The sequence below is a fragment of the Myotis myotis genome, unplaced genomic scaffold (genome assembly GCF_014108235.1).
Source record: "Myotis myotis isolate mMyoMyo1 unplaced genomic scaffold, mMyoMyo1.p scaffold_m19_p_3, whole genome shotgun sequence".
In the NCBI taxonomy this organism is placed as follows: domain Eukaryota; kingdom Metazoa; phylum Chordata; class Mammalia; order Chiroptera; family Vespertilionidae; genus Myotis; species Myotis myotis.
Window position 1 is genome coordinate 175,183,830 of NW_023416335.1, and position 24,442 is coordinate 175,208,271.

General features: G+C 41.5%; 1 protein-coding gene across 1 annotated transcript in view; it reads left to right on the forward strand.

The window, feature by feature from the left end:
• The first annotated feature begins 256 nt into the window (after nt 1–256).
• The window catches only part of SINHCAF (SIN3-HDAC complex associated factor), a 35,039-nt gene continuing 10,853 nt past the window's right edge, over nt 257–24,442 (forward strand). Inside the window, exons 1-4 of the mRNA XM_036299319.1 lie at nt 257–433; nt 14,092–14,239; nt 16,116–16,215; nt 17,921–18,047. Of these exons, the coding sequence (XP_036155212.1) occupies nt 14,112–14,239; nt 16,116–16,215; nt 17,921–18,047 (355 nt within the window). The 5' untranslated portion in view covers nt 257–433; nt 14,092–14,111. The remainder of the gene's footprint in view (nt 434–14,091; nt 14,240–16,115; nt 16,216–17,920; nt 18,048–24,442) is intronic.

The window sequence follows — 24,442 nt, forward strand, 5'->3', positions numbered from 1 at the left end:
CGCCCCCTTCGCCGCCGCCTCCATCCAGGAGGCGTTTGTTTACGTGACGTCATCCGTAGTAAGCAGTCCCCGCCCCTGGGTGCCTCCGGCCGCCGCGTTTCCCGCGCCGCGGCGCTTCTCCCCTTAAAAGGACAATAGAGGCGCCGGGAGCGCGCGCGGCCGCCGGGCCTCCTCGCCTCACCGCCCTCGACGCGCGCGCGCCCGTATGCAAATGAGCTCGATTCAGGAGAATTTTGTCCCGGGAGCCGCGCGTGCGCAGAGGGAAAGCGGAATCTACACCTTCTCGGCCAGCGGTAGCAACTGCAGAACTGCAGGAGACAATCTTTCTAGACAAGGCAGTTGAGGAGGAGGGAGCGAGCGGCGGGGGGGCTGGCCTGGCGTGCACTCCGCGCCTCGGGAACGTTACTGCGCGTGGAACGGCTGTTTTGGGAAGGTGAGTGACTCTAACCATTACTCCGGTGCAAAACTCTCCCTAGGCTTTGATTTCAGAGTGGCTTCTTTTTTTTCCTCTCTCATTTCATCGCCCCCACCTCCCCCAGCCCTTCCACACACACACACACAAACGCACAGGAAGTTTTGTCTTGGAGATGGCATTGCGGGGAGCGCTGTTTTCGTGATTCCCCAGACCCCCGATCCTTTTGTATGCGCGCGGTTAGTGTGTCCCTTTTCATTGGGGAGGGGACCGAAGGCAAACCGAAAGTCTCGGGGTGGGGGAAGTGAGCGGAGCCTGGGAACGAGCGCGGAGTCGCTGGAGTTGGGGCATCCGCGGTAAAGGTGACAATGACTTTTTGTCAGCCGCCGCGTTCTCGGGCGCCGAGCAGCCCCGTGGCTGGAAGGCCCGAGAGGAAAACGACTCGCTGGCAATATCGGAGGGGCGCCCGGGCCGGCGCGCGCCCGGGAGTGGTCGGGCTCCGCGGCTGCACCTCGTGGCTCCGTTCATGGCAGCAGCCCCCAGCGCGTGGGGCGAGAAAGGTGGACCCTAAACGCCCTTCGCGGAGAAACTTAAGTTGCCGTGTGCACTCGCGAGCTGGCGGGCAGGAGGGGGGTTTAAAGCGGCCTCTGGGTCGGTGCCGGGGTGGCCAAGTGCACGCGGCGGGGCGTTGTTGGCCCAACTCCGGAGGGAGACGGATGCGACAATGAGAGCAGCACGCGGCCGCCCGCCCGCAGCCCGGGCTCCCCCCGCCTCGCCGCCTCCGGACCGCGCCCCAGCGGCGCTGCCGCCCGCGGTGCCTGGGGAGCCCCGAGTGGAGTTGGCCGTGTAGTCACCTGTAGCGTCGCGGTGGGCGCCGCGGCCAGGGCTCTCCAGGGCCGGCGTGTGCACACGCTTAAGATGGCCAGTCCGAGCCCCTGGACCTGGGGATGGAGGCAGCCGCGTTGCCGGCGCCCACGGGGCGGGAGAACTCCGCGGGACACTGCTTTTTTGTGCCGAACATGACAGACCACGTGCTCGGAGCTGCGACCTGGTTTTCGTCGGAGTGTCCGGCTCCAGGGCAGCAGGGAGATGCGGGCGCTGTCGCGTCCGGCAGCCCGGCTGGACCATGTGATTTGCGGATGATGGCGTCCTGCCAGTTTAAAAAGCAGAGTGAAAAGTCGCCAACTCGCGGCCGGTGCGGGGCGGGTCGCCCGGGCGTTTCTCATCCAGGACGGGGCAAAACTTGGGTGACACGGGCCTGCAGCCGAGGGGGGAGGTCGGGAGGACGGGGCTCCGGACGCGCGGGGTCCCGAGCCTTCCCGGGGTGATCGCCGAGGGTGTCGCCCCAGGGACACCATCCGACATCCCGAGGCTGCACGTAGGCAGCGCCGGGCTGGACAGAAAACAAAGAGCTGCATGTGCCCCTGCGGGCCCCGCCGGCGCTCGGGGCGGCTGCGGGCGGAGGGCCGCGCCGGCCGGGCCCCCTGAAGTTCGGGCGACTTTCGGGAGGGGCTTTTGTCTCCCTGCCCCTCGCGGGGAAACTTTGGCGGCGCGGCTCGGGTGGATGCCATGCGGGTGCGCGGGGAGGCGGCGGGCTTCCGCGCTCCGGGCGGGCGAGGGAGGCGGCATCTCGGGGTCCCGGCGCCCGGTGCGGCCACGGCCAAGGGGCCGGGAGAGCGTGGCCCCGAGTTCTCGGCCCGTTACCCGCGGCCCGGAGCCTGCGTCTGGGAGGTCTGGGGCTTCGCCTTTGAAGTCGAACTGTTGCCATGTTTGAATTACGTCAGGGCAAAGCCATGAGGAGGAACAAGCCCCAGCAGCTCGGCGTGCGGGAGGGAGGCGCGGCCTGCGGGAGGCGCCGGGCTGGGCGGGCGGGCGCCGGCGGCGAGGGGCCCGTTGTTCCGGCGCAGGTGAGGGCGGAGGGACGCCGTGCCCCTCGGGCTGCCCTCGCCCCTGCCAGCAGCTCTCCCCTGCCAGCAGCTCTCCCCTGCAACTTTCTAACCGACCCGCGTTGTTTTATTTACTAACAGACCCAGTGGGGAGCTTTTCTGTTTGCTGCCTCGGTGCCTCTTGCTTGGTGGTCACCGCGTGCCCAAGGCGGGGAGGGGGGGGGCAGCTTGGGGACACACGAGGGCCGTGGGGGGACCCGATTGCCATGGGAGGCAATTTGCTGCTTTCTGGGAAACAGGCGAGTGCGGCCAGCACCCCCATTCCCAGCAGCTGAGCCTCGGCTCGCACGTTCAGGGGACCCAGCCCCGACGACACGCAAAAAAGCCACCGTGGGGAAGTTTCCGGGCTCCGGGTGCGCGCTGCTGTTTTCTTTTGTGTGTGCGGGTGGGAGGGGGAGCCGGGAGGGCGAGGTTTGTTTGGGTTGGGATGGCGGTGGTGGTTTCTTTGGGTGGCAGGGCGCTGCAGAGTTTGCCCTGGTAACTATGACCCTAGGTTTCTTTGTTTTTATTTTCTTCCTCCAACGTCCGATTGCTAGGCTAAGAATTACTGCTTAGCCAAGCATGGTCCCCGTGGGGAGACAGTTTTACCTCCGCGATCCTATCCCCTCCAACTCCTCATCTTGTAATAACACTTTCTCCCCTTTTTCTTTGAATAGTTAAAAAAAAAGAAAAGAAAAAGGATTTGACCTTGTTAGTAAGCACCTGTTTTTGAGCTGGAGTTCGCCAGACTTGAAAAGCCTTTTAATAATTTATGTTGCAAAACCGAGCACGTTTATTAATTGCTCAGTCTAAATAATTAAAGTATGGGAGTTCGTTTCTGGTGGACTTGGAGAAAGCCTGGTGGCATCTGAAGTATTTATATAGTGATTTGGGGAAGGAGGATAATTCTTGGTCCTAAAGGTATGCTTGGCTCTACGTCTGGCGATTGTTCGCTGTGTTATCTTGGGATGACCTTGAAGAAGCCTGCGCACAGGGAGTTGGGCCTTGGAGATTTGGTGTGGGGGCTGGGGAGGAAGCTGCTGGGAATGACTGTGGCTAGCCGAGCTGTCCCTGCTGGCCTCTTCCCCGTTCCTGGGAATTGTGGTTGACCTTCTGGTTACCCCTCTTAGATTTTCTTTTCAAGCTAACTTTTTTCTTTCCCTTTTTTTTTGGTATGTGACCCCAGGCATAGCTCAAAAATTATGCTGGTTTGACACATGGATGCTTCTTTGGTATTTGGGGTTTGCCTGCAGTCTAGACATCCAATAAGCAGCCACCGTATCTGTTGCTTCTTTGCTGATTACGCCTGCATTTAGATGGCGTGCAAGGGTTAGAATCCAAAAGTAATCATCACCGGAAAAGAATATCCTCAGAGGCCACGCCCCCACACCTGAACAAATTGAAATCCAGTTTCTGCTTTTCATTGTTTTGTTATTAAACAATCACATTTCTCCCAAGTTTTGGTTCACCAAATTGCAGATACCCAAAGGAAAACAGTATCAGTAACAGTAAACTTCTGAAGTGAATACAAAGAGCATGTCAAGAAAATGAAAAGCTTTGGATTTAATAACTTGATGGCTTCCTTTGGGCAGTTATTTCTGGGGTCATGTGCTTAAAATGCACAAGAAGTACTTTGCAAATACACTGAGATTCTTTGCTTGTTTTTTCTTAATTAGTATTTTATAGTCAAGTTCCGGCGAGGATTTCAATATCCTGGGACATTTCAAATGCAATGTATAGACCTTAATAAAACTATTAAATTGCAGATATTTTCAATATCAGGGATATGTGCAACAGAGATTTGGTTTATCAAGGTGAATGAGCTGAGTGGAAAGACACACAGACAAGGTCTCTGCTGCCTTCCCTTTTTTCGTTACTTTTGCAGGAGGTTGGAAATAAAAAGTTTAATTGGTGGTTTATTCTAGAACCTCAGGCTGCTGTTGCTCAGTATTCTCAATTCTGTAGGTCTGGACCCTGGATAGTCACTTTTTCCCCAAAGTGGGAGTCAGGCCCTGGGAAAACCTGGCTCATGGGGCTCAAACTCAGGAAGATTTATGTCAGGAAAGCCATTTGAGAATGATTTTCTATGTAAAATAAATTTTTCAGTGGGGAAAGCTTACTCTTATTTGAAATATAAACCAACTTTCTAAACTGTTATGAGGACATTAATTTACCATGCCAGGCACACGGTAGGTTGCTTTAAAAATAGGGCATTTCCTTTTTTCTTTAGAGAAGCTAGGAATATAATTGGTTGAGAAGGAAGGGAGCACATTTGTGGAGGCACTAGGTTAGTTGTTCAGAAGTCTCAGGGGTTAACATGCCTAAATTCCAAAGCCTGGGTCCTCCTAAATAAGTCCCATTGTGGTCTAGTTATCTCATCTGCAAAGTTAGCAATGATGGGGTTCACAGGGTTGTAAATCATTAAGCAAGGAAGGTGCTTGGTAAATATTGGCTGTTATTCTCTCAACTTTGGGAAGTAGACATTTTACAGAAGACAAAACTGAGGAAATAACTCAGTAAATGATGAGTGGAAACAATGAGTCCCCTGCCCCCCACCTTCAGGAACTGGTTCTGGGAAGACACTACCTTCACTTCAGCTCCTGGTTCCCTATGCAGTTCTGATTCAACCATTTTACATCAAAAAGTCCTGTGGAAATCTAGAAAATGCCATTTTACTTCTTCCTGCTTTCTCTTGTTCACAAGAGTGTCCGGGAATTCCCACACTTAGTTTTGACTCGGGGTTATAAATTGAAAATATTTTCTTTGATTCTCCAGTTTCTCCTCTAATTGAATCAGCAACTAAGGTTTTCTGTATTATGGAAATAATCTGGAAGTGCACCTCGTTCAAAAGAAGGGAGTTTGTTTTCAAGGGAGGGAGGTTTCCTTTTTGCACTAAAAATACAGAAGTCACAGGCACATGTACTGTTATATATTCAAGACCAAAGTTTCCATTGAACTAAAACAACTGATTGCCAGCTTGTATTTAGTTGTTTCCACCTATTATAAGTTTGATTTGGCTTAATGTTATTTTAATTTGGTTGATGCTAATGTATGCTGAGTTTAAATAGCTCTCATTTTGAGATTCATTTCTCCCACATTATTCTCCTAGCCTCCTCTTCCTCCCCATATACTTACTTGAAATAAGCAAGAAATATTTTTTCTACCAATTGTTAGGAAAGCATTGAATTGTTTACTGCTAATCTTCTGTAATTAAAGTAATTGATTTGGTTTACATTTCCTGGAAGTCTGTAAGCCTCAAAAACAATTTTTTCTTACAACGTTTTAAAAATGACTCCATTCAAAACATAAGTTTTTAGTCCAGCCGCTGCTGCTCAGTGCTTGAGCATCGACCTATGAACCAGGAGGTCACAGTTTGATTCCTGGTCAGGGCACATGCCTGGGTTGTGGGCTTGATCCCAGTAGGAAGCATGCAAGAGGCAGCCGATCAATGACTCATCATTGATGTTTTTATCTCTCTCTCTCCCTCCCTCTTCCTTACTCTCTAAAATAAATAAAAGTATATTTTTAAGAAAGACATCAGTTTTTAAATACACATGTTTTTAAATTTTAATTGAATTTATTGGGTTGACATTGGTTCTTAAAATACAGGTTTCAAGTGTACAGCTGAAAAGAACATCACCCTTAATACACATCTTTATTGTAGACACATTTCCTTATTCATGCCTTTAAATACATTGTTCAGATCCATTTTGGCTCCACCACTTGAAGGGCAGTTAGGAAGTTTCACCTGTTTCTGTGTGGTGTGTATAAGTCAGCACCTGGTTGTAATATAAGACTTAGTTCCTGCCCTACAACAGTTTACCACTGAGTAGAGGAGATAATACAGTAAATAAATATGTGAAATCCTGCGTGTTAGGTATTCTAATAAGGAATGGAGAGGTTTTATAAAAAGAAATAATTCTTAAAGACACCCCTCCCCCCCCAAATAAATAAAGAATTTCCCAGGTTAAGGGGATGGAGGAGAAACCATCTCAAACAGAAGAAACAGCCTGAGATGTGTGGCCAGTTAGTAAAGTTGGTTTGACACTCCTGGAATATCAGAATTCCAAATTGGGAGCAGCTGGAAGGCAGGACCAGCTCCTGCAAAGCTTTGAATTTCTTGCCAAGGATTTTAGATATTATCTTGAAGCCAGTGTTAGTACCTTGGAAGAGATGATTAATATTTGAACTTGAGTAAGATACCACCTGTTTGAAGAATGCAGGGAAATTAGTTATGAGGCTCTGACAGGAGTTCAAGCACCATGATGGGGGACAAACAGGCAGGGGTGGGAGGGACATGAAACTAGAGAAGTGAAGAAGCAGAATCTGTAAGGACTTCATCCATAGTGGATATGGTGGGGGCCATGACCAGGATGCTAAGGGAGAGTCCAGTTGTAATATAAGAGTTCATAGTTTTTGTGTGACAGCATGGATGCTGAGACAGGTGAATACAGGAAGAGCACGCCTGGAAGACAAGATTAGGTAATCAATTTAGGGCATTTAAAGGTTAGGATCTCCAGTCCTTGTGTTGGTGCTTTGTTACAAATATTATTCAAAAGAGTAGGGATTTATCCTTATTTTATGAAGAGAAATGGAATGGTCAGAGAGCTTAAGGAACTTTCTTGAGGTTAGACCAGATGTGTGCTACCATACCCCCTTTCTTAACATTTTTGTCAGTCTTAATGGGAGCACAGCTTCACAGGAAGGAGTGTGGTTCAGTTTCATGACCTTAACTCTCCCTGAAAAGGCTGAGTTCCTCTTTTCCCATAGACCTTGGCTTTAAAAGAAAGCCTTCAGAAATCATGTTCTACCTTCAGTTTAATTTGTTGTGCATGTCCTGGGACAGATAGAGTTTATATTTCTATAATGTGCAAGTCTCTAATTTAAGGAAATAAGTGGTATACATAGACTGATATTTTCATGCTCTTGCTTCACAGCATCCCTGGAAAGTAGAAGTGAGATTTCACCTTAGTATTACAAAAGGGACAAATAAAATATTAGAAGTGACTTTCTATTCAGTTGTAAAGATAAAAGCAGAAATAGATTCCAGATTCACTAATTACAGTGCTCTTTTCACCAGATTCACAATACTGTAGTTACATTTCCTAAGTGACCCCTTAAAAGCAAATAAATACTGCCCTGCTCAGGTGGCTCGGTTGGAGCGTCTTCCCATTCCCCAAAAGGTTTTGGGTTCGATTCCAGTCAGAGCACATACCTAGAGGTTGTGGGTTCAGTCCCCAGTTGGGACATATATGGGAGGCAGCCAGTCCATGTTTCTCTCAATAAAAACATCCTCTGGTGAAGAATTAAAAAAAAAAGTATCCTTGTTGGTTTGACCCAGTGCATGGAGCGTTGGCCTGTGGACTGAAGGGTCTTGGGCTCGAATCCGGTCAAGGGCACATGCCTGAGTTGGGGGGCATGCAGGAGGCAGCCGATCAGTGATTCTCATCATTGATGTTTCCATCTCTCCTTTCCCTTCAATAAAATATATATATATATATATATATATATATATATATATATATATATATATATATATTTTAAAGAGCAAATAAATACCACCTCTTCAACCATTACAATTTTCTTATCCACTGGAATTGCTTTTAATCTAGAACTGGGAGGCCCAGTATTTCTTTGCACTACCAAAATGGGAGGATGTAGTATTTTTTATATATATACTATCTAAAACTCACAGACTTGGATTTGTGATTTAAGAAATAAAAATTTTAGAGAGGGAAGGAGATAGATAGAGAGAGAGGAACATTGATGTGAGAGAGAAACATTGATGTGAGAAACATCCATTGATTGTCTCCCACATGCGCCCAGACCCAGTTATCAAACCACCACCTTTAGGTGTATGAGACCACACTCCAACCAACTGAGCCACACCGGCCAGGGTGGATTTGTAATTAAAAAAAAAAAAAAATTATATCTAGCCCTGGCCAGTGTGCCTCAGTTGGTTGGGCACTGTGGTTCCGTGCACTGAGAGGTTACTGATTTGATTCCTAGTCAGGGCTCCGTCCCATTGAGGGGTGGGCAGGATGCAGCCCATCCATATTTCTTTCTTCTTCCTTCCTCTCTCTAACCCCCCCCCCCCAAAAAAAAAAACCAAAACAAAACAATAAACTGTTCTTTAAAAAGGAAAGTTTTGAAACCTATGCTGTTTCAGCTGAAGACTTATTTCTGAGTTTGAGCCCCTTTCCTGTAGGATGAGTTCTGGACTCTTCTGCAAAGTGTGGGTTCCATAGGCAGCCACAGTTATACATACTTTACCACATAATTTTTCAAGGACTGGGTACATGTTTGGAGAGGCTTTTGGTAACAAGTGGGGTTCACCACCCTGTCTAAGTTTGCCTCCAGGGAAACTTAAATTTGTCCCTGAAAAGAGAATAAATAAATTGAGAACCACTGATGCTGTTATGTGGGTTGGTATCTAGGCGCAGGTAAGAGGGAACAATAGTGTTTGATTGCCCCTTGGCTTTCCTTAAGCTCTGACGAAACATGCCTCCTTGTTGAATACCGCAACCAAGTGGCCTAGCAGCCTGAGAACACACCACGCGGCAGTCCTGTTTGACCCTTTGTGCAGTGTTGCTCCAGTTACACTGTTGGTGTTGATTGGATCTTGTACTTATATGTGATTAAGGATAGCATACCATTGACTAAAATGATGTCAAGGGCAGCATTGTCAATTACAGCAGTTCAAGGTTGCTCATAGCTTTTGATCGGTGTTTTTTTCATGTTTATTTCTCTTCCTTTCCCATCATCCTGTCATTTAAAGTTCAACCCTAAAGAAATGAGCCTCCTTCACTTCTAAGTTGTCTTTGGTTGCTTGGTTCCTTTTGTCTTTTTGTTCACCGCAGCTTCCTTCCCACTTGACAAATCTTTTGCTTGTCTCTTCTCAGCAGTTTCCTTCCCATTCTGCTCTGTCTATTCTGGTCTTACTAGTCTATTCTGTATTCTCTCCTGCCCAATATACTTGCTAATGTGTATCTCTTCATCTGTGGGTCTTTGAGGAAGTTGGTTTAAGCCTTTTTAGGTTCCTCTTTAGTTAAGTCAAGGTGTGATGGCAACTTAAGGGTTTGGGGCATGATACTCTTGAATTTTAAAAAAGCAGTATTAAAAAAAAAAAGCAATATAGAAAGGGAGTAAAGTGAAAGTAAACTTCCTTCATTCTTACACCCCTCAGAGGCAACCACTAGCTACCAGTTTTTAAAAATCCATTTTTAAATGTCAGGTTTTTAAAGTTTGAGATCTCATTTAAAAAAAAAACACGCCATGGGATTATACTTTATAACTATGGTTCAACTTGCTTATTGCACAGGACAAAATATCTTGGCTAGTTCCCTCCCTGCACGTGTTGTAGATGTGTACTGCATTCTTTTTAAGGGCTGAACATTTATAAGAGATCATCTTTGAGCTTAGAGTTATTTATCACAAGACTTTTCCTTGAATAATATCCCTTCAGTATTGGCTATTGCTGTGAAGATTCCTTTTCTTTCCCATTTATGTTATATTCCACTCAGTAAACTCACCTTATGTGTGTTGCATTAAATGTAAAATACGACATTGACCCTGATCTTTGGCTTCATAATCTCATTAGATTTGTTTCAAATTGTCTCTTTTGTATCTTTGTAGTCACCACACCTTTTCCTGTCTCAACACTAAGGTTACATTCCCCATAGTTTCATTAAGTTGATCATTAAATGTTTATGAAATTACAGCTTTAAAGTGGAAGAAATCTCAACGAATCAATCAAAACATGTTTCAAATTAATTGCTACGTTTTAAAAATTCACTTTTGTCAATATAAGGTGTTTTCCGACTTAGCTATTAAATGTAATCTTTTTAACTTTGGGAGATTGAACTAAATTGGACAGAATAGCAATTTTAGTGTGGCTGATTTGTCTTTAACTGTTATAGTATTGTAAAATTCTGTGGCTCTTTAGATGACAGTAGCCAAAAAAAAAAAAAAGTCAATGAAAGTTTTTCAAAAAACATGAACATTATACAAATGACAGCTTTTCAAAAACGTTAATCGAGTTATCTACTGACTGGCACTATTCTAGATGCTGAGGTTACAAAGATGAATAAAGACAGAAGAATTCCTAGTCCGGTCTATTTTTATTTTTAAACACAAGCTTATTGAGAAATAATTCACATACCATAACATAAAATTTACTCTAAAAGAGTACATACAGTTCAGTGGCTTTTAGTATGTTCACAGAATTTTGTACCCATCGCCACTATCTGAATTTTAGAAGACAAATGAGTTTTTAATCAGCATTTTTAAGTCTTTCCTTATTTTGAGCTTTATCTCAAAGCTTAATTTTCTTCTGCTTTGCCTAAGCACACACATAAGGGTGAGATTTTATGGGTCCACTCTCATGTGTAACTGTTCATCAATTAGGAAGCAGATGGTGTTAGCTTTCTTCTATTACTGGTAAAACATAGGGCTGAGTGACGTGATGCTGTGAGAAAGATGCAAAAGTCATGAGTAAGTTTAGTAGCTGACAGTGCCATTTGAACGAATAAAATAGATTGTTCTGGAGGAATCATTTAATATTACATAAATGCAGGACTCGGAAAGAAGTATTCTAAAGAACTATGGGTTTTTTGAAATAACAGACATCCTAAATTTATAATCAAGTTGTACCACACCCACCTTCTTTCTATCTATCTAGCTATCTAGCTATCTAGCTATCTAGCTATCTATATCTGTCGGGTGTGTGCATACATACACAGACACACACAAAGTAACTTGGTTTCAGAGCCATTTTGTGTGCTTGGTTTCCTTCCACAGATTAGGTAGAAGGTTTTTTTTTGTTTTGTTTTTAATTTTTAAAAAAGCTTTAGTGCATCTATAGATTTTGTGAAAAATTTTTCATTTAATCTCTGGGCTCCCTAACGCTCACAGTGGTTAAAGCCAACCATTACTTAGTGGGGTTGCTGTAAACAAAGCCCGAAGTGAAACCCCTGTGTATTCGCTGCAGATTCCCAGGTGCCTCTCAAGTACTAAAATAAGCTCAGAAAAGTTGTAATGGGTTTATTAAATAATCATCCTTTAAAAGGTTCTTGCACTACTTGTCTGTTGTATTAGGACATGTGTCTGGCACTTTTACTGAATTTAGCACTTCCTAGAAGAGGGTGAACCCTAAGATTTAGATTCCCCTCAGATGTTTAGACAGAAGAAATTTTGTCAGTAAAAACCTAAGGTCACAGAGCTGCATAAAGGTTTACCAATCAGAAGACATCAAGCTATTTTATGTTCCCGGATGTCTTAAAAAGACTTTTCAAACTGAAGAATGAAATATCTTGCAGGGGGGAACCGTTGGGCACGTCTTGTGGAGATCCCCCTGACAAAAGGAATCAGTGGAAACGAACACACCGATTCACCGAGGCAGATGATGAAAAGGAAACCTCAGTGTTTCCTCAGCCTAGAAGGCTAGAGCCATTGCATTCCTCAGCAGCGTGTCAGCCTGATGACTGGCTTCTTGGTCAGATCCAGCCTCGGTGAAGGTAGTTCATACATTGGAGATGATCTGAATGCTGTACAGTTTTGATGGCATGTTTATTTGTGGGAGGACGGGATTGTGAGGATAGAGATAGGAATCTGTCTTTTGTAGTAGGATTTGGTCTGTGTGTTAATGGAATGAACTGGCCTTTCTGCTGGACTTCCTTTGTCCTTGCTGAGAAGGGAGGCTGAAGTTTCCTAGGGCTATTGATGGAGCTGGCAACCATAAGAGGAACTGTGGACTTTTGACCTTCTTGGTGGTAATGGAGGGTTAGGGGACTTTGAGAGCCCACAGGTTGGTGTGAGGATCAGAGAGTTGTGTTTTCATTTTTGCTGCAAAACAGGAATATGCAAGTTGAAGCATTAACTTACACTTTCTTAGCACTTTTTTAAAAAACATTTCTATGATCCTGTGTCATTTGACATTGTTTTTTTTCCCAAAGCAATAGTTTTCCTCAGGAGGGCATTTTCTTTTCATTTATCATGAAGCCTGGTTGTTAGTTTGAAGAAAAATATCTGCCTTATTTCACAGGCCTCACTATACCTTTTTCCTGCTTTGTATAGAGAACCTTCCTCATTTTTTTCCTCTTAAAAAAAAAAAAAATTCCAAAGTATTTCATTTAACAACTATTTACTTAATCAGCTAAGAATATTTTGTTTTCTTGTTTTAACAATTCTTAAATTGAAGTAACTGTTTAGATTTACTGAAATGACTCAGGGGCCTTCTGCCCCATCCCATCTCCCTTCCATCCCTGTGTCCCTCACCAACAAAAACATTAAAGAACTTCTGATGAACAGTAGTCTCTGCTTAAAAGGAAAGCTCCAGTGTTGAGCTAATGAATTGCTAATAAAATATTTTCTTAGCCTCTGTCTGTATTTCAGAACCCCTCAATTTCATGCACACACAAACAAAATGCCTGGATATTTGGTTATTTCTCTGAATCACTTCCATAAATATTTGCTCTGGTATAGTTACCAGGATTGGAATGGAAATGGGGTCAGGCAAGAGATTATTCAAAGACAAATACTGAATTTTTTGTTTTACACATTCATTTTTAAAAGAACTTTAAAAGGAGGATGGTGTTCTGTGGTTATAAGTCTCAAAACTATGGGCACAAATCTAATTGGTATTAATAATCTCTCTTATTGATACTTTATTTTATATGATGCTTTTGTGATAATTTGTAATTGGTCTCTTACACACACCCACACCCTCTGGACTTGTCCATTGGGGTTTAGTTCCTATATTCATTGCCTTTTCATCACCTCTTTTCGTCCAGATGTTCTGGTAAAGCTGGCCCTTGGTTTGGATATTTTAAATTACTTCTAAGGTGCACATTTACTATTGTAGGCTACATTTTTGCTGTATCTAGCCCTAGAGCTATTTCTTCCTTCCTTGCTTGATGTTAAGATTTTTTTGATCATCGGAATCACAATTTATATGACTCTACATTTCTTGAACACCTGCCCAGTCCCACTGTTACTGTGCTCAGGCACAGAGCCTGGTAAAAGCTTGAAAAACCTCTGTAACAACTGAGAGGCAGACCAGTGAGCTTATTCTTAATTCATCTTCATGATATATGAAATTATTGCTCTTATAGTCCAACCCTGGATTTTTGTGAATTTTACATCCTCCTTTCTGTAGTTTCAATTCAGGGCCCACTTGCCTGTTTAGGACTTCCCATTTATCATAGAAGAAATCCCCTCTCCTCTCCCGTAGGGCAGAAGTTGTGTGTGTTGATGCGTTACTTGTATGCTTAGGATCAAATAATTAGTGGTCATGGTAAATGCTCAAACTTCCCCAGAGGGGAATCACACGAATGCAGAGATGCAAAATAAAGGGCGATGCCTTAGCTTAAATGTTAAGGCACACCCTTCCTTGCGTATGATTCCATCGTTTTTATAGGATTGCGGACAGAGGTGTGTATATTCTACTTAAAACTTGATTTTTTTAAAAAATGCCTCCCATCCTCTATTTTTAGAATGAGTGTTTGCCAGGAAGGTAGGAGGAGATGGTAGAAGCCTTGTTAAATAGCTGAGCTGTTCTGTGTGTTTTATACCCTTGTCATGCTAGTGCCAAGAATGGAGGAAGATGCTAGAGGTCTTCCCCAGAGCCCCGCTTTCTGGCTTGGCTGTGTAATACCAAGTTGCTGGGGGTGGGGTGGAGCAGAGAGCTCTCTCTCCTTTAGTGGTTTCTTGTTAACAGCCCTCAACCAAGCTGTGTCAATTCCCTTGGCTTTACAGACTATTGCCTAGAAGAAAAGATGTTTGGTTTTCACAAGCCAAAGATGTACCGAAGTATAGAAGGCTGCTGTATTTGCAGAGCTAAGTCCTCCAGTTCTCGATTCACGGACAGTAAGCGCTATGAGAAGGATTTCCAGAGCTGTTTTGGGTAAGATCATCGGATGTTTGTACCATTCTTAGCGTGAAATAGGTCACAGCATATGGAAATATTTCCCAGCAAGGCGATTGGAGCAATGTGGCTAATATTTAAAATCACGTATGTGCCGAAACCGGTTTGGCTCAGTGGATAGAGTGTCGGCCTGCAGACTGAAAGGTCCCAGGTTCGATTCCGGTCAAGGGCATGTACCTGGGTTGCGGGCACATCCCCAGTGGGAGATGTGCAGGAGGCAGCTGATCGATGTTTCTTGCTCATCGATGTTTCTAACTATCTCTCTCCCTTCCTCTCTGTAAAAAATCAATAAAATATATTTAAAAAAAAAAAAATCACGGATGTTCTAATCTAGGCTGTTTTAAGGCGCTTGCTCTTAAAGGCAATCTAACATACTGACAGCCTACCTTTTTTCAGATTATGAGGATCTACTGAATTAATTGGAACCAACTTCAAAGTTGTAACTAAACAAACCCTTTGTTCATTAATTTCAGTATGTATAAAGAGATTTTAAAAATTACCCGTATTTTCTCTTATAATTGCTATCCTCCAGTAGTTTTCTGTCATGTATATTGTTTTTCTAAATTATAGGAATATATTTTAACCTAACCTGCTGAGGATAGTAATAAGACTTAATGTTCTGCCCTGAAACCTTTCAGGGTATGTTAGCATTTATTTTATATAAATTTTCTTCGGTATCTTTTGACAATAATTCACTGCTTAATGAAGTAGAATTTACTTTCCAACAAACCCTTGGATAAAATAAAATACATAATGTTGAACTAGTTCCCATGTTAGAAATTATTTTCACCACTTTGTTTTTCTTATCAAAACATTTGTTGATTATTTATTATTAATCCTAGACTTTGTATTTATTTTCAGGGTTGTCAAAAAGAGTTCATTGACCTTGCCTTTTTAAATTACATTTTCCTCCTAATGTCTTCATTTCTAATTGTGTACATAATAAATATTATCAGTATTTTTCTGATGTATTTAATTCAGGATAAATGTAATAAATGAAAGTTCCTCAGAGATGTAACAACTTGGTGACTAGTTTCATAGATTTTTTTTCCCTTATGTAGACATAGAAACTTTTTTTTTGTCTAAGAAATTTGTTTTATTGCTTAAAATATTACAAAGAGTAGTACATTTGTCTTTTTTTCCCTCTTGACCTTCCCCCAGCCTCCCCTACCCCCCAGTGTCTTGTGTCCATTGTACATAATAACTTTTTAAAAATTACAGTGCCTCTGGTTTTGTTTGTTGTGAAACTAGAATACCATCACACATTTTTTCCCCTTTATTATTATTACTTTTTTTCCTTCCTTTAATTCTTACCCAAGGACATGTTTTTTATTGATTTTGAGAGAGAGAGAGGTTGAGAGAGAAACATCTATTGGTTGCTTTCTGCACTCGCCCCAACCCACATGTGAACCGAAACCTAGGCACATACCCTGACTGGAATTCAGCCCGCAACCTTCTGGTGAATGGGACAACGCTTCAACCAACTGAGCCACCCGGCTAGGGCCATCACATGTTATTTTAAAAGATGGCATTTTGTTGCTTATGAAGCATCTATGCTTATTTCAAGAAAGATTAATTGGACAGTATTGTTTAAAACTCTGGTGACCAGGATCTCTTCTAGGTCTAAAGTTTACTATTATTAAATTTTAAAACATTATTTTGCAACGTATAAAAATTTGGTTCATTGGATCTGGAAGTTAATTATATTTCCTAAATATACTACAGAAACAATGGAATTGGATCATCCCGGGTGATTAGAAATAGCATCTATGAACTTTTTTTCTAAAAGGAATGTACTTGCTTGAATTTTTTAATGTAAAGGAGACCAATAAAGGCTTGGTTGTTTTCTTATCAGGTTGCATGAGACACGTTCAGGAGACATCTGTAATGCCTGTGTCCTGCTTGTGAAAAGATGGAAGAAATTGCCAGCAGGATCCAAAAAAAACTGGAATCACGTTAGTGCATCTGTCATCTTTCTCAATTATACCTGTTATATTTAAAGTAACATTAGTTTCCCCCATGTAGGAAATAATAATGTTCCTGGGATGGAAAAATATGAAAAGAATAAAGAAAAACATTTGCCACTTAGATAAAATTGCTTTACATTTTGTCTGTTTGGAAGCAAAATAGCTTGGTGTGGCATTTCCCTAAGGCTGTATCCACTACCCCCAGAAATTCACAATGTACATTTCTCATATTTTTAGGTTTAACCCAGAAATTCCTAGAGTTAATCAGATGAGCCTTTTTTTCACCTCTCAGGATGACATTTATCCTAACTCCTGTTGGTACTAATGAGCCTGTAGGTTTTTAATCAGGCCTGGATTTATCACCTCCTAGCTGTGAATTTTGTGCAAGTTACATTTATTTGTAGAGCATAAAGATAGATAATAGCTGTCTCAGAGCGGTTGTGAGAACTGAATGAGACAAAGTATAACATAGTAATCATTCAATTAGATGAAAGCTGTTGTTACCCTCTATGTTTAAATCTAGTTGAGATCAAACTGGTGTATAAATGTGTGTTCTTCTGACCTTTCACTTTATAATTTCACTAGAATTTTTCATAAGATATATTTGACCAGAACAGCACTGAGTCTTAGTTAATTCTTCTGTTTGCTAGCTTTCAGAAGATTTATGACATTTATACAACTTACTTGTTTTTAAGTGGGCAGTCATTTATTCTTTACTTTTTTCCCTATACTTGCTTTACACTATCCTTTGGTGACTTACATTATGATGGTAGGTTTCTGAGGGTCTGTTAACTTACTAAAAAAAGGAGTTTTTCTTTAATGCCTCATCTGGAGGAGATCCAAATTTTGATTTCGAAGGTGATGGCAACCTTTCATCATAAGGGTAGAAATCTGCAACTAGTAAATATGAGTGAGTGCATGAGAAATGGGACCATACGAGCTGAACCCGTGTCCATGCTAGATGGGGGAGAACATGCCATTGCCGTCATTTAACTGACCTCAGGGGTTAAGGGTGGGTAGTGAAAAGAGTTTACAACATAGGTCTGAACACCTTGATTTGAGTCTTGTCCCCCTCCCACTCACCCTGCCCTTTTCACTAGCCTAGTGAAATAAAGCGAAGTAAATAATTTAATTTCTCTTGTTTTCCTTCACTCTAAAATTGGAGTAACAAAAATATCCCCCTTACTGCTTTGTGGTGAAGGTAAAAATCAAAAGTATATGAAAGCTTTTTATAAACTACAAAACATCCTATAGAAATGATAGTTGTTAGATTTGATTTTTCTTAACCTCCATGGGCCATTCTCACCATATATAAATCTACTTAATGTCTTTGTCCAGCAGACTCCTACTGTTACCTACTTAAAAAGCAAACAAACAAACCCCCACTATATAAACTATTCTTTACTTTTCCTTGATGTGCTGTAATTTTTGTTTATTTTTTAAAATGTTATTTTTCAATGACAGTTTTCATTCAATATTATATTAATTTCAGGTGTACAGCATAATGGTTAGAGGTAAACTATTTTTAAATTTCATGTAATGATTAAAAAAAGGTTCACACGGACTCTCAAACACTCTAATAGAAAACTGTGGTTCTGAAATTGGGCTCCTTCAAATAGGCATTTGTCTGAACCAAAGGAATACAGAGGTGTCATTTTTAAAATGGTATTAAATATTCAGTATTTTCTTCCAGGTGGTAGATGCAAGGGCAGGACCCAGCCTGAAGACTACACTGAAACCAAAGAAAGTGAAAACTCTATCTGGAAACAGGATAAAAAGCAACCAGATCAGCAAACTACAGAAGGAATTTAAACGTCATAGTAAGTTTGAAACTGAGACACAAGTACTCAAGAATAGTTGTTTTGTTTTTATTTTGCCCAGAGGTGGCATATGCTGTATATAGATCATTTTTTTTACTTTTATTGCTTTTTAAAAAAAAGAGTGTTTGAAGGGGGATTGTTGACTTGGTAGAGATATCATCTCTATGGAATCTTGGAACACTGTCCTTGATTTTGATGTCATGAAAATTCTTCCACAAACCAGCCACTTCTTCATGTTGTGCTGAGGCCACTTTGCTCTCTTTACTGACATCTTAATTTTCTAGAAGATACATTTTTCAAGCTTGTTTACCTGATATTTTATGCATAAGGATATTGAGGCCTGAATATGTGTAGAAGGGAACATAAATAATTAGTGGGTGATCTGAGACCAAAGCCCTGGACAGTAACCGTAGCAATCATAACTCACCTAATGCAGTGAGCTCAGCCTCAGTACTTTGGAATTTAGGAGTGTGTGTGTGTGTGTTGTGTAGAGTGATGGAAGGGCAAAGGAATGACCAATTAACACCCAGTTCATAAACTCGTATAGGAAGTCGTTGTTGCATGTAGGGCACCTGTAGTGGTACTTCTGTTTGCCGGAATTTAGATTTAAGATTTTGCAAAGGAAATGCAGGGCATATAATGCTATTATGTGACATTTGTATCATCTCCCCGCATGGGGGAAGATCTGAGGCAGTGCTGTTAAATCAGACACATTTGTGTTTCTGCAGTGAAACGGTATTCACATAGATGGAATAGATATGCACACAGTGTTCATGTAACTGGAATCAATAAACTGTGCTATACATAGGTTAGTCAGGTTTGGCTCCTTAATTATAGTTCAGGTCAAGCCAGATATAGTGACCACATGGATTAGGAATACACTTTCCATTTTCAAAGCTTTTTCAGAATCATAGATATGGGTTGTGGGTCAGTATTAGAGTTTTCAGGATTAAAAAAAAAAATCTATAGGCAAAATGTTATCAATCAATGCTTGTTTTGAAACAATGGAAAAACAGTTAAATCTACTGATCTAGGTAGACTGAGAAAGGAAGGATAGCTGTCATCTCATGAGCACTTTGGTATATCTACCCAGCACTTCTCATACATAGTTATCACCATGATTTCTGTGATAGGGATTAGCCCTGGAGTGGTGATTTAACCCCTAGAGTGCAGGGGAGCGCGATCGCGCTCCTCCTGTCTTTCGCCAAAAGTGCCGGGAGCGCTATCAAAGCTTCGAAATGGCGTCCAGATCTAAGTCTGCTTTTATTAGTGATGATGATATTGCTAAATATGTCAATGTAGTAAAGGTTTCCTTAAGTTTTTGAATATGTAACTTCATTTACTTGCAATTCATAATTTTTTTCCTAAACTGCTGTAAAATCAGCAAAAATGCCTTGGCAATTTTAGCATAGTTCCTAGGATATTGGTTGGCACTCAAAGGGTTAACCTTGACCGAGGTCACTTAGTAAGTGGTGGAGATGAATTTGACCTCCTGTTTGTCTAAACTTAAAGCCTCGAGCTCTTTCTATACCATCCTGCTGTCTGGTCTGGGGCACTATAACCAATATCTCAGAACTCCAAAGTCTTTCCAGATCTGCTGCTAACTTTGTGCTCTTGGGTAAGTAGGTGTTACCAGTCCTTAGTTATTCTGATGGTTTACAGAGTTGGGCAAAATTAGGTTTACAGATGTGAGATGCGAGACAGTTTATTCTTGTATTAGTATTTATTAATTTTGTATTTTCTTTTTCCAATCTATAATAAAATATGTTGGGGTGCTATTAGAGAAGTCTGAAGAGGCTTCCTAGGGAAGGGTGACAATGAGCTTTGAAAAACACTGAAATAGAAGTAAATCTTTTAGTCACATGCATTTCCTGTCATCACCATCATTATGCTCTGTCAAAATGTCCTGTTGGAGTTTTCATAAGAACAGCATAATAAATGTCTCTAGGTCAATACTCCAGAATAATTAAGATTAAGAAACTTATGATCAGCTGTAAACACAAATTTAATTATGATATCTAAGAGACTTATCCTTTGAAACTGGCACCAACTTAGGGAAATAAACATTTATCCAATCATACAAATACAATTTTAACATCTATATTAAGAATTACACAGCCCTGGCCGGTGTGGCTCAGTTGGTTGGGAGTTGTCCTGTGCACTGAAGGGTTGCTGGTTTGATTCCTGGTCAGGGCACATGCCCAGGATGCTGCTTGATGATCCCTTCTGGTGGGGGGCCTATACAGAGTATTCTGCTCTCATATTGATGTTTCTCCCTCTCCCTTCCTCTCTCTCTAAAAATCAATTTAAAGAATTTTATATTTGAGACCATAGGTTGGCATTGGCAAATGAATTCCAAAATTACCACTTAAAATTCTAAATGAGCATCTCCAGTCTTTTCAGAAAGCATTTCCTTTCTTTATACTGTCACAGGTGACTTATCCATTTATAATAATATTGTGGTAAGTAAACACTACCTTGTCATTATGAAGAAAAAAACTATGATTAGACAAAGATCATAATGTAGTTCTGGAAGACTATATATTCTTTCACTAAAAACAGTATATAACAGAACAGGGTACTCTTTGAATGGCAGTAACATGCAATGATTTGGTTCTAGAAATGTTCATTTAGTTTCTGCTACATTAGAATTCTGTGTAGGTTCACAGTTTGGGAGCTAGGACGAAAAGAGCAATTATTTCTTGCTTACGTAGTAGATGCCTCAATATATAACATATGTATGTATATGTTACCACTGGACATTAACATGGAAAAATTTAGAAAAAAATAAAGAAGACCTATATAACCTAAGTATGAGGATGGACTTTATTTTTATTTCTTTGGACTTTATTTTTTTTTAAAGTCTTTTGAGGACTACAAATTACAAAGTAAAAGCAGACTGCTACCTAGAAACCTGGTGAATACATTTTGCCTGTGCATGAAAACTTTATCAATGTTATCCATTTAACAATTTCACCCATTCACAATGATTTGTATCAGTAATAATGCTCTTCTTCATAAGGCTACTATACACCTTTATTTCAAATTATACAACACACTAGAAGCCCAGTGCATGAAATTCATGCATGGGTGTGAAGGGGTTGTCCCTCGGCCCAGCCTGCACCCTCTCGGGGATGTCTGACTGCCAGTTTAGGCCCGATCCCCCTCTCTCAACAATCCGGGACTGCTGGCTCCCAACTGCTCACCTGCCTGTCTGCCTGATTGCCCCTAACCACTTCTGCCTGCCAGCCTGATCACCCCCTAACCAGCCGTGGGCAAACTATGGCCCGCGGGCTGGATCCGGCCCATTTGAAATGAATAAAACTAAAAAAAAAAAGACCGTACCCTTTTATGTAATGATGTTTACTTTGAATTTATATTAGTTCACACAAACACTCCATCCATGCTTTTGTTCCGGCCCTCCGGTCCAGTTTAAGAACCCATTGTGGCCCTCAAGTCAAAAAGATTGCCCATCCCTGCCCTAACCACTCCTCTGCCAGCCTGATTGATGCCTAACTGCTCCCCTGCCAGCCCGGTTGCCTCCAACTGCCCTGCCTTGAAGGCCCAAGTCGCCCCCAACTTCCCTCCCCTGCCAGCCTGGTTGCCCCTAACTTCCCTCCCCTCCCGGCCTGGTCACCCAACTGCTCTCCCTTGCTGGCCATCTTGTGTGAGGGTGTGACGGTCAACTTGCATATTACCTCTTTATTATATAGAATTATTCTTTCCAGATGAACTATTAAACACTAAATTCTTTTTTTAAAAAAATATATTTTATTGATTTTTTACAGAGAGGAAGGGAGAGAGATAGAGAGTTAGAAACATCGATGAGAGAGAAACATCGATCAGCTGCCTCCTGCACATCTCCCACCGGGAATGTGCCCACAACCCTGGTACATGCCCTTGACCGGAATCGAACCCGGGACCCTTCAGTCCGCAGGCTGACGCTCTATCCACTGAGCCAAACCGGTTTCAGCCTAAATTCTTATCTCATAAAAATGGCACCTTTGAAAGGGGCAATTTCCACTCAGCCTTTGGTGGCATTATTCCAAGCTATTTCTTTCAGCTTTCAAAATGTTCACTTTTTTAAAAACATATTTTATTGATTTTTTACAGAGAGGAAGGGAGAGGGATAGAGAGTTAGAAATATTGATGAGAGAGAAACATTGACCAGCTGCTTCCTGCACACCCCCTACTGGGGATGTGCCCACAACCAAGGTACATGCCCTTGACTGAAATCGAACCTGGGACCCTTCAGTCCACAGGCCAACACTCTATCCACTGAGCCAAACCAGTTAGGGCTCAAAATTCTCACTTTTAAGGTGAAGTCTTTCCACCAAAAAGTATGGTCACATTTTGTTTTCTACTGACTACATACATAGATGATGGCAGTGAGCAAGAAAAGCCTAAAATTAAAAGGCAGCCTTTAAAATAAATGAATCAGTTGTGTAGAAGAAGCATTTGATCCATGGCAGTTAACCAAAAAAAGGGGGAGGGGGGAATCAGGGCATGTTAATAGCCAGATGTTTGAGTCATTAGTGAATATATTGAGTATGAAGCTGGTCCTATATGACCAAGTGGGAATATATCATTATCATTGCACTCCATTCTTTACATCAAATACTCTAAGCCAGTAGGAAATAAGAGTTATGAGTCCCAATTAGAACATGCTGGCATTTAACATTTTCAACAATTTGCTGGGTTTGGCATAGTCATTTCCTTTAGTCACACTATTTTATGAAACCTTTCCTATTAATCTTAAGTGTATGACATATTTGTTAAATGACAAGACTTTCCTAAGGTACCGTTGAAATGGTATGAGGAGAATACCCATTTGTTTTGCCTGGGAAGATGGAAAATGCAGTTTCTCAGTGGGAAAAAGCTCAACTGTCTTCTTCCCACCACCTCTGCCACATACGATTTCCTGAACACCTCACTTCCCAGCTTGTTCTCCATGTAGGGTTAAAAATGCAAGAAATACTAACATGTAAGCAATGGTCCAGATATTCAAAATTCACGTTAATTCAATTACTGTATATGAGATTTTCATTGATGAGGGCTTTGGACGTACCAAATTAATCACACAAATGACTGCTTTTTGGGACCTTGGATATTTTTACAGTTTAATATTGTATTTTTTTTATTTTCCATAAGAACAACTGTAGACCTAATTTTGCCTACTCTGTATTTAATCTTTGGCTAAAATATTTTAGTACCTTTCTAGTAAAATATTTTGCTAACATTAAGTATGTATGTTTTAATTATATATATTCCCTTCTTCACCAGCTATCTCCAAGGAGAAAAAAATGACTAACTCTACCCTTCATTCTCACTAGATGTTTTTGTTTGTTTGTTTGAAATCTCTCCACTTTTATTTTTTAAATCTTTATTGTTGAAAGTATTAAAGATGTCTCTCCCCCCCAACCCTCATTGACCCCTTCTATAAACTACTCCCGCCGTCAGTAGATGTTTTAATAAACATTTGGGAAATAGTAATTTTATTATACCACTTGACAGTGGTTAGAGGAATTGATTATACTCATACATATATTCCTAGCTCCTTTGTTTAATTATAGGGAAAGTGACATGTGACTAACGTTTGCCTTACTTAGAGAATATGCACAGTTAATTTTAGATTGGGGCTGGAAACTGAAAAGTAAGTCCCTTTGAAAAGGAAAGATGTGTGGGTTTTGGAGGTTCAGACTTACACTGGGTTTCCCAGGTGCATTGTGAATTGCTAGCACCTGTATGCAACGTACCAAACAGTTGTGACATATTTGAATTTTTATACATCACCCTCTGAATGGTTTCCTTGCCTCAGGTTATGTATTTGCTTCTGAGCATCCTGCCTGTACCTGACCTGCATTCCTCTTCCTGAGGCATTCTTTCCAAAGGCTTTGGACCTGAAGCTGGAAACTCTGGATCTGCGTTCTAGTTCTTGACACCTACAAATATGTGACCCCGGTGTCACTTAACATTGACGTAACCACAATTTCCTAATTAGAGAAAAGGATTTTTAAAAATGCAACAAATTCCTCTATAAATGTTAGCTATTTTTTGTCATCCTTCTTTCTAAAATCTGCAATGATTTCTGATTGCTACAGAATAAAGTTGAAAATCCCTAGCAAGTCCTTGAAGGTTCTATTTCAGAAGAATGTTTGTACTGAGTAGATGCCTCCATGTGCGCAGTATGTTCTGCTTCCACAGTTTTGCTCATTGCACCTACCCACGCCATGCCATGCTATCCAATTACTCTTTTGTGCCTTTCCAAACCCTGTTTAAAAATTTTGTTTAAATTGCAGTTCTTTGAAGAATTTCTAGACCTACATTCTAGAAGAGAGTTTTTCTTACAAAATGTGTTTGTATATAATTAAGTTGTATCCTAGTATCACAAGTAT